At 37.2% G+C, this 15691-nt stretch overlaps 1 protein-coding gene across 1 annotated transcript; it reads left to right on the forward strand.

Moving 5' to 3' along the window:
• The first annotated feature begins 8613 nt into the window (after positions 1–8613).
• On the forward strand, positions 8614–9051 carry LOC130856048 (transmembrane protein 230-like). The gene is made up of 2 exons (XM_057740232.1): positions 8614–8706; positions 8782–9051. Exons 1-2 carry the CDS (start codon positions 8614–8616, stop codon positions 9049–9051), a joined length of 363 nt encoding a protein of 120 aa, XP_057596215.1.
• The last annotated feature ends 6640 nt before the right edge of the window (positions 9052–15691 follow it).

Raw genomic sequence — 15691 nt, forward strand, 5'->3', positions numbered from 1 at the left:
TGCTTTTGCATATTCTTATGGCTCTTAAACTATTTCCAAATAAGAGTTATAAAATAGAATATCCAACATAATCTTGAAGAACAAAACTGAAGAATTTAACCTAGTTATCAATATCTATTTTAATAGTTTTTATTATTAAATAAGAGATTTACAGGAGATTTTCAAATGTAGTACAAAGAGGCTCAATATTCCTTCTTTCCCTCACGATGAGAAACCTATACCTAAAATACACTGGTTTATTTGTTCAAACCTAGTATACATGTAAAATAGTTTAAGAATTGCGAAATCATACTTCTATGAGAAAAAATATTACCAGTTGGAATACACTGTTGGTATTCAGCTCTTTTTGTGTTTAATCTTATAGTACCTAGACAAAATATTGGTTGCTAAAGTTCTGTAAATTAGATCCTTTTCTCTCATCCCATTCAGTAGGGTTATGCCATACATCTGGAATACAGTTGGATCTATTTGTCACAAGATAAATTTCATCCTGTATTCCTTCGACAATAGAAATTAGACACGCAAGAGATTTATTGGGGATATACTTGTGAAGGATAAAGAGGAAAGAGAGCAGGAGCAGATGTGGAGTCCCTTCAGACTGTGATACAGTTGTTACCTGTGAAATAAAAAAGGAAAAGAAGGGTAGGAAGAGCCTCAAACTTTTATGCAGCTCTGAGAAATTCTTGGTAAGGCCAATGGGAAGGCCAGTGCCGAGATTTTCCATTAGAGGAGTCCTATGTCAGGACAAAATGGCCTGGAACTAATACCATTTCCACATGCTGTCCTTGCCTTGAAGAAGCCTTGGGAGACTGTGACTTCAGTGTGGAAGCTGTGGCTTCAGTGTAGTAACCGAAGGCTGTCAGCCAAGTACAATCTTCATAGTAGGTTCTCTTGAAGAGCAATCTACGACATGTCCTTCCAAGTGTGAGAGAGAGGAATTCCAGTTAGAAATGGAAATGGAAAAAAAGCAAAAATTTACAAAGGACTCAAAAACTATAAAATATTTAACAAGAAAGTTAACGAAAATAGTACAAGCAATTTTTGAAGATTATATGAAAAAAAAACCTAAAAATGGTGAATGTCATTCCTTTAGAGAGAGAAATAACATTTAAAAATAGATCTTAACATTTAATATATTTGCATATACATTTCACATAATGGCAAACAGAAACCCTATAAGCTTTTTGAAAAAGTAAATTTGAAGTAAACCAAAACATATTTACAAAAGTACTCAATGGCATTTTTTAAAAGAGTGATTATTAGTGTTTGTAGGGAGAAGAATAGGTAACATATCCTACTATGTATTTAAAATACCATAAGACATGTATAATCAATGTAGTGTGGCACTAGTACAAAAATAGATAAAAGTCTTGAATCTTAGTATATATATGAAAATAATACATGACTGTGAATCATAGGAGAACTTTTTTATAAAATGAAGGAATAATTAATTTATGTGAAAAGAAAAATTTTCATATCACTGCTATCAATTATGAAACTAGTAATCCTGATAAACTGAATATGAAAACTTGAAAAAATATAAATGCAATGGTAAGAGAAATAAATTATCATACTATTTTTTATATTCTTAGGATAGGTTAGATTTTTTTCTGAGCAAGAGACCAAATCTAAATGCCATAAATTAAAAGATTGATAGATATGATATCTAAATATGTAAAATTTCTATACACAGAAAGATATAATAAGAACATGAAATGACACACCATTACCCACAGGGGTAATGACCAAACCACATTCTGACATCCAGATCTCAGCCTTATATAAGAAACCCCAGCAGCCAGTGAGAAAAAAATGAGGAGAATTTGAAGAAAAAATAGTAAGAGCATTTAAAAAGACTGGAGAAGGGGAAGCTGGGACGAAGTGAGAGAGTAGCATTGACATATATACACTACAAAATATAAGATAGGTAGCTAGTGGGAAGCTGCTGCATAACACAAGGAGATCAACTTGATGATGGGTGATGACTTAGAGGGTTGGGATAGGGAGGGTTGGAGGGAGGGGACATGGGGATATATGTATAAATACAGCTGATTCACTTTGCTGTACAGCAAAAACTGGCAAACTGTAAAGCAATTATATTCCAATACAGAGCTTTAAAAAAAAATAAATAGAAAAAACAAAAATAGAAAGACTGGAGAAATATATATATATATATATAACACATTTGTATTATATATATGTATGTATATATGTATATATATAACACATTTTTAAGCCCCTGTGGATTATAAGACATATTTACCCATTAAATGAACTCTTTACATAAATTGGAGGAGAAACTGATCACTACAGTTGAGACTGTAATTAGTGGCCTGAAAGATTTAAAAAAAAAATTCTTTGCACAGGTAGAAATAGAAATCAAGAGATGAAGATTTGACACTTTAAATCTGAGAATAAGACTAGGAGAGCTGCTATGATAGTAGTAATCCTAGAAGGAGCCGTATTAGAAGTATGGCTTCTGAGGTCAGACAGATCTAGATTCTAAACTAGTTCAGCTTCTTATCAGTTGTCTCACTGATAGTGAATCTCTGGACATCTCATTTTTAATGTTAACATTGGCAACACCTAAATCCTGGGTTGTTTGGAAGATTAATAAATGAGTATTAGTTTTTTATTGCATATAACAAACTAACACAAATTTACCGTTTAAAACATCATGCATTTATTATATTTGAATTCTGTAGATCTGAGGTCCAACATGTCCTAGCTGAAAGATTAGGTTCTTAGCTTAGTGTCTCCAAGGCTGAAATCAAAGTGTGGGCAGGGCTATGTTCCTTTTTGAAGGCTCTGTGGAAGAATCCACTTCCAAGTGATTCAGGGTGTTGGGAGAATTTAGTTCCTTGTGGTGGTAGGACTGAGGTTCATGTTTCCTAGACATGTGACCCCTCCATCTTCAAGCCAGCAATGGCCAGTTGAATCCTTCTTGTGCTTCAAATCTCTGACTTTTCCTTTCACCTTCCTCTTCTGCCTCACAGGTTTGTTGGATTCCATTGGGTCCACCTGGATAATCCAGGATAGTGTCCCAAATTTAAGGTCAACTAATTAGTAACCTTAATTACATCTGCAAAGTTCTTTGCACAGTTGTGGGGAATAGGCCATGGGAACATCCTGGGAGAGGGTTCATAACTTGGCCTATCCCAGAATGCATGATTTAAGTCACATGTTTAATACACAGCAAGAGCTTATCATTTTCTATGAGGTACTAAGTTATCCTTTTGTTCACTTTCCTCTGCCTTTTATAAGAATGTGGTTTCTTTTTTCCTAAAGAAAGGTTATAAGTTAATGGTAGTGGTTGGTGGAAGTATAACAGATAAGGAAGTGGACTATAACTCTATTTTTGTGTTATTGCATCCTAAATGTGTTTCTCAGCTCATTCCTGTGTAAGGAAGTTTTTAGTTCCATCAAACCCCATGGAGAATAAACAGATATTTAGCTTGGCTTAGAGAAGAGATTAAAGTGGGCTGTAGGAAACTTTTGTCCTGATAGTGCTACCTCCTCACCCAGGTGCTGTTCATGTGTTTGTCTTACTAGGTACCATTGGAGACTGGAAACATCACTTGACAAATGAAAGATTTGACAGAACATTCCAAAGAAAGATGAAAGATTTTCCTTGAAGTTCATCTGGGATATAAATGAGGAGTAAAATCAGTGCAAAAGAATCATATAAAAAGTCTACTAACTAGAGAGCATATTTTAATATACATATTAATTTGTGTTTCTCACACAAATGTTAATTATAACATTATTATTAACAAAATGAGTAAACCGTGCTTAGATGAGTTGTCATGAGTTTGATGAACACTTTGAAATTTCAAAAATTAACATGATTTGGGAGATAATCTGCATTGGTAGCCCGTATAACAAAGGGAAAGACAAAAAGCGTGCAACATGAATTGTAAATGTCTTGAGTTCTCTGTAATGTGTACTTTTTCTTTACTGACAAATTTAGAATAGATCAAATGTTAAAAATTCTTTTATTCTTCTAATTAAACTTTAATTCTTCAGTTTAAAATCGATGTAAATGTTGAAATTGAAAAATCACATATAAACACATGCATCTATTAATAATTTACCACATCACAAAGTTTTCACAAAAGATCAAAAGTTCAAGATGAATTAATCATCTAATGGTTCAATCATTTAACTATTTGGATGAATGAGATGGGAAAAAAGAATCTGATTTAAAGAACTTTAGCAGATAAAAACTACTATATATAAGATAGACAAACAAGGTCCTACTGTAAACTATACCACAGTAAACTATATTCAATATTTTGTAATAAACTATAATGGAAAATTACATATATAATACAACACTACAAATCAACTATACTTCAATTAAAATAAATAATAAATAAATAAATAATAAATAAAAATAAAGAACTGTAGAAACCAATATTTTGTCTATACACTGTAAGGCTAAAAAATAAAGAACTGAATACCAACACTAATTCAGTTGGTAAATTTCTTTCTCATAGCAAGATGATTTAGCAATTGTTATACTACTTACATGTATACTAGGATTGAAAATATAGGCAAGTGAACTGTTGATATCACTTTCTCACTGTAAGAGAGAGAAGGAATTAGAACTCTTTACACTACCTTTGAAAAACTTCCGTAGATCTCCTTATTTAAAAATAAAAAAGTTTAAAAATAGGTCTTGATGACTGTCTAGGATGAATTCTCCAGCTTTGTTCTTCTTTAAGGTTATGTTGGCTGTTCTATCTTATAATTTTTATTTGGAAATAGTTTGAGCCACAAGAACATGTAAAATAATCCAGAGAATCATGGTATTCCCTTCTCCATGCTTCCCCAATAATAGTACCCTACATAACCATAGTACATTACCAAAAATGTGAAGTTGACATTAGTACAATATTATTAACTCAAATACAGGCATAATTAAGATTTCACCAGTTTTTACATGCACTTGGTTTTTTTTTGGGGGGGGGTGATGTAATTGTACTTCTATGAAACTTTATCACATGTAGATTCATGTAACCATCAGAACAATCAGGATACAAAGAGCCCCATCACCATGAAGAGACTTCCTTGCATTGCCCTTAGTAGTTATACCCACCCACCTACGTCAATACCTGGATATCACTTAGCTGTTTTTCATCACTTTAATTTTGTCATGATGAGAATGTCATGAAAATAGAATCATAAGTATGTAATTTGGGTTTATCTTTCTTTTGTTAAATTTATTTATCTATTTATTGGCTGCATTGGGTCTTCTTTGCTGCACACAGGCTTTCTGTAGTTGCAGCGAGTGGGGGGGTCCTACTCTTCATCGTGGTGTGTGGGCTCCTCATTGGGGTGGCTTCTCTTGTTGCAGAGCATGGGCTCTAGGCACGTGGGCTTCAGTAGTTGCAACACACTGGCTCCACAGCATGTGGGATCTTCCTGGAACAGGAATCAAACCCGTGTCCCCTGTATTGGCAGGCAGATTCTTAACCACTGTGCCACCTACGAAGTCTCTATCTTTCTTCACTTAGGATAATGCCCTTGAAATTCACTGAAGTTATTGTGCTTTGTTCCTGAGTGAAATTCCATTGTATGGCTAGTTACTGCTAACGTATCTGTTATGCATGCTAAGGGGAGGAGGATACTGTAGTAAAACATGATTTTGTTGCTGTCAATTGCCAGTAACCAACTGTATGTAATAGTGGTGAGTACAGATGGGAGAAAACAGAAAAGGTCAGTTGCAAGTGAGTTTTGCACAAATAAGGTATATTTTGTTGAAAGCCTTCAAATCTCTGGATCATTTTACTGCATCTCTGCCACTTTTAATTTAGGGAAGTGTGAGGTAATACCTGGGTCAGGTCTGCAAAGCTACCACTTCACCTTAATGATCCCAAGTAACAATTGGCCAAACTGTCACATAACATCAGTGAAATCTGGACCCTAAGCTATTTTAAATGAGTCCTGAGAATTATGTATACTTATATTTTTAAACTTAAAGATTGATCATTTACTTACATATAAATAAAATAAACTTAATTGCCTTATTTAAGCAAACAAAACATGATTTGGACCACACTAGTCGATAAAATCAATTTAATAAAATAATATATTAATGTTAAGCTACTTGAAATACATTTCTGTAATGAATTATAAAACTCCTCTGTATTCTGGTATGTCAGCATTGTCCTACAGTTTATGCTCTCTGATTTATACCTTTTCCTCTTGTTTCCCAGCAGCACAATTTCAACCTCAGGCACTGGTCTCCTTTGTGCCAGCAGGAACTCACTGAAAGTGGCTAGTATCTCTGAGATTGGCCCACTTGAAATAAGAATGTTCTCCCTTGCCTCAGTTCAACTCTCTTTTCTCAAACAGATCTTTTCTGACTGCTCTGCTCTTTAATAATGCACGGGTCTCCTCTCAACAGCCCATCACTTAGAGGTCTGGCGATCACATGCATATAACACAATAAGTTGGAATGAAGTCAGAGTTCAACTCAGTGGACAAATGACTTGCCTCTAGCTCTTAATAGTTGGTCGATCCTCTACATATCACTTATTCCCAGCTTTAATATTAACTAGCTGTGACCTTGGGGTCAAATTTACAAACCCAACTTTATATTTCTGACATATGTTAGAGAGATGTACATTATAAAATGCTATGTAAATAAAGGTAAGATTATAATTTAAATTTAAATAGTTATAGGGAGAATTATCTTAAGTAGTTATATATTTGCATTTTGTAGTAAATTTAACCAACAAACACTAGGTTTGGAGAAGGCCAAGGACTCACTGCTAGGCTCTCTGTGGTTAAAAGAACCCTGATACATAAAAAAAAAAAAAAAAAAAAAAGAACCCTGAAGTAATACCACTACTTCCACAGACAAATTTATATTCTAGTTTGCATAATGAGGTTATCCCAAATATAAAAGAATAAATTTTAAAAAACAGAACTTGATGATGGAATTTAAAATGCACATTCCAAATGAAGTTAAATTGAATTAAATAGGATAATTAATGTCATAGGTGATAAATTTCAAGATGAATTGTAAACTACTAAGTGTCATAGGTTTGTAAGGAGGAGGCATAGAGCACAAAAGAGGGAAGGAATGAAACATTTGTTCGGTAAAGAACCTTGAAGCAGAGGCTGCAGCTCAAGTCCAAAGTCTCTAGATGATGAGAGAGAACTTAGAGGTCTCCAATTCAACCTCTCCTGAAATAGGAACCCCCCTCTGCAATCTCCTAAAAGACCACACTGCTTCTGATTAAACAGTAGCATTCTAAAGGGCATACCACCACCATAAGGCAGCTGATTCAATGCTGAGGCAATACAACCTGCAAGAAAGTTGTTCCCCATACAATGAGCCAAAATTTAGGAGTGAAATTCCTTGAAGTCTTTGGATATGTTTTGCCCTTGATCACCATGTCAGGATCTGAGCTCCAGTGAGGGCACTCATTAAAAGCAAGGGAAGTTGGCATACTTCATTCAGTTAAGTATTTATAATACTCTTATGCAGTGAATGTCACAATGCCCACTTTACAGAAGGAATGAGGTTCCTGGGGTCATTGCAAATAATCACTAAACTGTCTGTGATAAGAATACAGGAGAGTTTTACAGCCAAATTGAGGACTACAGCCTGGGAGATGGTCTCTCAGGTAGCTCTGAGGAACTGCTCTGCAGAAGCATGGTTTTCAGTACAGTTTTAGTTTCGCCAGAACAAAGACCATCAAACATGACAGGGGTACCTTCCTTCAAGGTTTCAGGAAAGACAGATTAGCACATTCACAGCACATCAGTATGGCCTTGGCACCTGGGAAGCGAGCCTTACCATCAAACAAATACTAGCACTGGCATCCCAAGGAAGGCATTTATCTCTGTCTTCAAAATGGACATTCATTACTTCTGGACTATACACCTTTTTTTTTTTTTAATGGTTAGAGCAGGTGCACAGTGTCTGTTTGAAAGGCCACAAGACATGCTGTTTTAGTTAGCAGAAAGTTTAAGCCAAATCAAGTAAAAGACAGAATGACTTCCCCATACCTAAATATATGAAAATTTCTTCCATTATTGGATAGGCACTAAGACCAAGATTACACAATTAATAAGAGGCAGAGCCAGGATTTTGCCCAGGTTTAATTCCAAAACTCACATCTCTCCTCTCCTCTACCCATTTGAGGCTGATCAGAATAGCTCTGTGTGCTGCATGTTAGACCAACGGAAGAGGAGAGAAGGAAAAATGGGATGTGATGGTGAAAATTTAGAAAAAGAAAAAAAAGGAAATTGAATGAAAGTGACTAAACAAAAACAAAGAATGTAATCTAATCTGCTCAATCTAAATAGTTTTAATGATAAAGGAATTTGGGAGTTTACTAGAATTGGCCTAAGAAAATAACATAGCGCCAATATAACGTCCGATTATCAAAGTAATGGCAACCTTGTATGATAAAAGAGGTATTCCATCAAAAGCAGTGCACTCTCCCAGAAACAGTTAGTTAGGGGGAGGCAGATGAAGGAGAGATGCTGAGGCAACCCACCGCGTGGTCAGGCGGCCGTTGCGTGGGCGCACTGGCCTCCACGCCTCCGCCCACCGGGTGGCAGCGGGCAACCTCCCCACCCCCTCTGCTGGTTATGGTGCCCACTCTTACCAACGTGGCTGCTGGGATCCCCAGCAGCAAAGTGAAATACTCGAAGCTCTCCAGCCCTGACGGTGGACACATGAGCTGTCAGAAGGAAACTTCACCTGCCGCAGCGAGCTTTAACTCGAAAAGATGTCCGGGTGTCGTGAGACCTCATTTATTAAAGTTTAAGAAGAGCCCTACTAACATTCCTTATAAGGCCATTGCCTGCGCCACCTTACAATTTTTGATTGGTGCTTTTCTCATTATTACGGGCTGCCTGCTGCTGGCAGGCTACATCAGCAAAACTGGCGCCAACCGAGCATTTCCAGTTCTGACTGTTGGCATCCTCGTGTCCCTCCCGGGGTGTTACCACCTGATCATCGCCTACAAAGCGCACCGAGGCTGCCAGGGCTACTCCTACCGCGATCTTCCCGACTGCGATGACTAGCCCCCACCGCAGCCAGAAGAGTCACAGCTGGGGGTGAGCAGCGTGTAAGGCATTTGGCGGAAGATGTGGAAATCGACGGCTACAGATGAAGGAATTCTGCCGTTTTGCAAATGCTTAGCAAAACCATGGCCAAATTTTGTAAATCCACCCTCAAAATGTTAACGAAGTTTACAATTAGCCAAATAGGAAGCTAGGAGAGGACTGCTCTATTTTTATTTTCCTGGCCCTTGCGAAAGCCCATGACAGATTTTTCCACCTGGATGTGCATAGAGGAGGAATAGCAATGTTAATTGTATGAGGAAGTGAAAAGTTACTCTGTAGAACAAAATGTTGCCGCCATCACCTCTTTAGAGCTGAACATTTCTTTTAAATAGTCGTCTTCGATAATGTTATCTTGTGGCAAATGGAAAAATGCGGTGCATTATGTTCAGTTTCTCATTACCAAGTACTTTATTCGAAAAGTTCCTGAGTATCTTATCCCTCACTTACCTCTAACTTTGATTCTATGGATGGTCTCGGTAAAATCAAATCTCAATTTGGGAAAAATTAAAAGGGCACTGCAGCTGTGTTGTATGGAGGCCCCATGAGCTCTAGAGTCTGACAGAACTCATTTTAAATCCCAGATGCAAACTTTCCAGCTGTATAACTCTTGACAAATTACTTTAATACTCTGAGACAGAATTGTGGACCATGATTCCTACAGTTTGGGGTTCTAGTAGAGGTAAAATAAAATATTCTATATCCACAACATAGCGCATATGTGTTTTCAGAAGTGTTAATTTCTCACTGTAAAACAGGGTTCTGTAGGAGACTACACATAACATTAAGCCATAAATGAATTACACCCATTTACCTCAAGCTAACACAGGAGAGCTGGTGCCCCAAGAGAATTAGACTGTAATCTGTAAAGTTATCAGTTTAAATCAGGGCACAGGTTACTTTTTATTTGTATGAGCTTCCTCTTGATTCCTATACAGGAAGAGGGCAGATCCAGGCTTTGTGGCGCCTAAAACTTATATAATGAGGAGGAGGGGTCTCTTAAGAAAAAGAATGCAAATTTATGACTTCAAAATTAAGTAGAGGGCATGGCAAGGGGCCTATACAAGGGTGGGGCCCTGAAGCTTAAGTCTCATTAGCTTCATGGTAAATTTGGCTCTGTTAGAGAAGGTAAAAAAAGGATCTAGAGAAAAGGACAATGTGGAGATAGGTCTGCGGTCAAGGCTGTGGTTCCAGATTAAAGGTAACATTGAACAAGCAGTAGTGTTTTCTAGAGAAAAGGATATCATCATATAAACAAGAAATACTTTTTGAAGTGCTGTAATATAGAATATAGATTTGTAAAAGATAAGGAAAAGAGTGTATTTTCTGGGCAAAGAATATTGGCAATTCATAAAAGAGAAGGAAGATACTCTCGGGTGTGTTACTCTTAGGATAAACAAGATGTACTCAAGTTAAAAAAAACACAATGTTCACTGCGGCACTATTTACAATAGCCAGGACATGGAAGCAACCTAAGTGCCCATCAACAGATGAATGGATAAAGAAGATGTGGCACATACATACAATGGAATATTACTCAGCCATAAGAAGGAATGAAATTGAGTTATTTGCAGTGAAGTGAATGGACCTAGTGTCTGTCATACAGAGTGAAGTAATAAACCAGAAAGAGAAAAACAAATACCATATGCTAACTTATATATATGGAATCTAAAAAAATGGTACTGATGAACCCAGTGACAGGGCAAGAATAAAGATGCAGATGCAGAGAACGGACTTGAGGACATGGGGTGGGGGGAGAAGGGGAAGCTGGGACGAAGTGAGAGAGTAGCATTGACATATATACACTACCAAATGTAAAATAGATAGCTAGTGAGAAGTTGCTGCATAATATAGGGAGATCAACTTGATGATGGGTGATGACTTAGAGGGGTGGGATAGGGTGGGTGGTAAGGAGTCATGGGAGGGAGGGGATATGGGGATATATGTGTAAATACAGCTGATTCACTTTGCTGTACAGCAGAAACTGGCACAACATTGTAAAGCAATTATACTCCAATAAAAGAGCTTAAAAAAAACAGAGTTTGGTGATCTTCCATGGGTACTATATTACATACCTGGATATATAACAAAGAGGAAAAACTAATAAATTTCTAAATATTAGTTTGATATCTATCCAACTGTACTAAATGAACAGGGATAACTTGAACTATAATTTGTTTGGGCTCTGAGAGCATCATCATAATCCACCTTTTAATATACAGAAAAGTTAATTGGAAAAGTAACTGGTAAAAAGTTCACCACAGCTTCAATATGAGTAATTAATATTATAAGGGACTCAGTCATGTAAAGTAAGTGCTTTTTGAACATATAGAACAGTTAATCTACACAATGCTACTTAAGGAATGTCAAGTCACGAAATCAAAGATCCAAATAAAGTCAATACTGTAAACTTTCGTTCAGACACAAACCTTATCCCAAAGAGAACAGTTAGGCAAATAAAGACAAAATGAGTGTGAAAGCATGATCATACTACAGGGCTGAGACCAGCTCGGTGACTTGGGGCAAATGATGGGTGCCGCAAGCTTAAAGAAACACAGACACAGATTTAAGAGAAAGATGGGACCAGGGGACTCAAGACCTCTAGGATCAAAAGCCCCGCTGCTTCATCCCACGTTGTTTTTATTGAGCTCTCGGCATTCCAGAAGCAAGATAGCATAAGGTTCTCACACTCCCAGTTTTGTCCCACAATCAAGGTTTTTCTTTGAAATAACCAAACAAAGGCCTCATACGATTGGCGGCAGTAGTCTTTTGCAAGAACAGCAGAAGGAGGGCAGCTGCTATTAGCCAGGTCTCTGTTTGCCTCCTGGGTCCCGATCTGAGCTGAGCGTGGGAAGCAACGCAGCCATGGGGGCAGGAGACCTCTCTCAGAAGGAGTAAGGGTCTGTGCCCCACCCCTGTTGGCCCCTCTGAGACTGTACCTGTCTTAGGTTGTTCCTCCCCTGAGGAATCTTACCCGTCTCTGGCTAACCAGCCATCCTCCAGATCCAAACAGGGTGATATGAGGTGTGCAAGTGAGGAAGGGGCTGCACCCCCAGAGAGGGTCAATATTCTGTTTCCATGGTAGCCTATGCCCCCATGGCCTCCACACCCAGCAACCTTAGTTCCTCCGCTGCTCAAGCAGGACATCCTGCACCCAGTTGCTCGGCCCACATACTTTAATTACTTTTAGCCATATTTATTGTAACATTTTCAAGGTTTCAGAAAGACTTCTGAATGTTTTCCCACACTACAGAAGATGATATTAGAAATCCAAGTGTTTTAATTCCAGACATGGTATGCACAGTGTATATGTTAACTTTATAATTTTAGTTAACCAAGTCACATATCTAACAATTCTGGTTGAATTATAAATTATATATATTTGGCTTTTCTTTTGTTATACAAAGTTTAGACCAATTTCCTAGAACAACATCCTTTTGAAACAACTAGATTTCCAAGCAGTACCTGACAACTGTCAAATCACAGTTAACTGGCTCATTAAGCCAAGTCTTTAGGCATAAGAGATATTGAGAGTAAGAAGCAAAACCCATCTACAGACAGAAAAATATTTCAAAGAACATTCTGATAGTAGGACCTTATCTTTGATTTTGAAAAAGAGCACAGCACTTTATTATTAACTTTTGGAAGAAAGTCTTGTTTCTCTGTCCTTCTAAGAGTGTGAGCCACAAAGTGATAATTTACTCTGAAGTCTTCTTTCATGTTTTTGAAAGTAGCCCGTTTCACTATGGATTCTACATCCTCATTCATCAGCTTCTCTTCAAGAAATTTGCAGAACACATCAGAAGTCTTATAACCCGTACTGAATTGAGGATATTACCTGCCAAAATTGTAGACAGACTAGACACCCCTGTCCAGTAAACACTGGCCCCATCATCAAGATTTGTGTGGGAGATACAGAGGCAAACACCTATCCTGTGACAGCACTTTCAGCTTCAAATGTATCATTTAAATGAATGTGGAAAAAAACCAAAACTCTGGTCCTGCTGAACGTGTGCTAGTGAAGCAGACAAGTGAGATTTTTCTCCTTCTCCTTTCTGCCACTCCCTCCTGAAAATACTTCATGAAAGCCTCTATTTGACAAAGCCATCAAGTAAAAGCATTGCAAAAACAAAAGCAGAACAAAACAAAGAAGCAGAAAACAGGATCATATAGATCTGTATTCCGGGAAAGGGAGTGGGAAGTGGAAGAAGATGTTTCCAGCCTCAAGTAGATCCAGCGCACACTGTAAGATCTTTCAAGTCAGTAATCAATGACTGGGAATTCTTGGGTTCTCTTAAAATTAAGAAGGAATGGTTTGTGCATTTAACAATGAAGTGATATATTCCATTAAAATTGATCAGGATACACATACATTTTTACACCCTTCCCCTCTTGGAACATTTTGGGAAATAATTATTTCTAAAAATTTATAATAAATATTTCTTTTTTAAAAAAATTTATTTTATTTTTGGCTGCATTGGGTCTTTGTTGCTGTGCACGGGCTTTCTCTGGTTGTGGTGAGAGGGGGCTAACTCTTCATTTTGGTGAGTGGGTTTCTCATTGCAGTGGCTTCTCTTGTTGTGGAGCATGGGCTCTAGGCAAGTGGCCTCCAGTAGTTGTGGCATACAGGCTCAGTAGTTGTGTTTCGCAGGCTCTAGAGCACAGGCCTGGTACTTGTGGTGCTTGGGCTTAGTTGCTCTGTGGCATGTGGGATCTTCCCGGACCAGGGATCGAACCTGTGTCCCCTGCATTGGCAGGCGGATTCTTAACCATTGCGCCACCAGGGAAGTCCAATATAAGCTTGTTTTGAATGGCCAAAATACTAGAACTTAGTATTTATTTGTATTTTGTCACATTCTCTTTGACATATCAATGTAATTGATATATAACTCCTAAACCCCATGTCTAATATATTTTAAAGTGGTTGCTTTGCTGCTTCTCCACATAAAAATTTAACTGGAAAATGAAGCATTTATAAACACAATTTAATAGAAAATTCTTTATACAGAATCAGAATATTTCAGGTAAGATATTGTTTAACCAGCTGCCTTATTGAGATTATAAGTATTATCACAAGCCTTTCATATCTATACAAATGAAATAATTCATCAATGAAAATATTGTCCCAGATTTTTCAGACATCTTAAAAGTGTAACAGTTATACATTATCAATCCTATTAGTTGCCATTTGACAATGTAAATAAAAATTTTTAATGTATATAACTTCTGACCCAGAAATTTCACATCTAGAAATTTATTACACATATAAATACACTTATATACACATATATACATATTATAATATATACTTTATGAACATATATATTCAAACATAATTGTGGTAAGATGTTTAGTGTTAGGGACTACCGTGGTGGTGCAGTGCTAAGAATCTGCCTGCCAGTGCAGGGGACACAGGTTCAATCCCTGGCCTGGAAAGATCCCACATGCCACGGAACAACTAAGCCCATGCACCACAACTACTGAGCCCATGTGCCACAACTGCTGAGCCCATGTTCTGCAACTACTGAAGACTGTGCACCTAGAGCCCGTGCTGCACAACAAAGAGTAGTCCCCACTCGTCACAACTAAAGAAAGTTTGCATGCAGCAATGAAGACCCAATGCAGCCAAAAATAAATAAATAAATAATAAATTTTTTAAAAAAGAGAAAAATAAAGATGTTTAGTGTTATACTGTTTCAAAAATTGAAAATTGAAACACTAAGTCTCCATCAATAGCCATCAGGGTTAAATAAATTATAGAATGTATTTAATTTAATATCAAATGTTATATTTGTTAAATACGTAACTGTGTTTATACATGCATATATATACACACACATATATGTACAAAATTTAGAATGGCGTTTAATAATGATTAAATATGAAAATAGTTGGAGATTAGTGCCTAACATTATCCCATTTGTTTCTTTATTTTTTATTTTTTTAAGCTCTTTATTGGAATTTAATTGCTTTACACTCTTGTACCAGTTTTTGAGGTACATCAAAGTCAACCAGCTCTATTTAAACACATATCCCCATATTCCCTGCCTCCTGCGACTGCCCCCCACCCTCCCCGTCTCAGCCCTCTCAGGCATCACCCATCATCGAGTTGATCTCCCTTTGTTATACAGCAACTTCCCACTGGCTATCTATTTTACAGTTGGTAGTGTAAATATGTCTATGCTACTCTCTCACTCATCCCAGCTTTCCCTTCACTCCCCCACCCCCGCAACCTGTGTCCTCCAGTCCATTCTCTGCATCTGCATCCTTATTCTTGTCCTGTCACTGGGTTCATCAGTACCATTTTCTTTTTATTTTTTAGATTCTGTATATATGAGTTAGCGTACAGTATTTGTTTTTCTCTTTCTGACTGACTTCACTCTGTATGACAGACTCTAGGTCTAACCACCTCATTACATATAGCTCCATTTCATTCTTTTTTATAGCTGAGTAATATTCCATTGTATATATGTGCCACATCTTCTTTATCCATTCATTTGTTGATGGGCATTTTGGTTGCTTCCATGTCCTGGCTATTGTAAATAGTGCTGCAATAAACATTACGGTACATGTTTCTGTTTTGGATGATGGTTTTCTCTGG

Source organism: Hippopotamus amphibius, chromosome 6 (genome assembly GCF_030028045.1).
Source record: "Hippopotamus amphibius kiboko isolate mHipAmp2 chromosome 6, mHipAmp2.hap2, whole genome shotgun sequence".
Taxonomy (NCBI): domain Eukaryota; kingdom Metazoa; phylum Chordata; class Mammalia; order Artiodactyla; family Hippopotamidae; genus Hippopotamus; species Hippopotamus amphibius.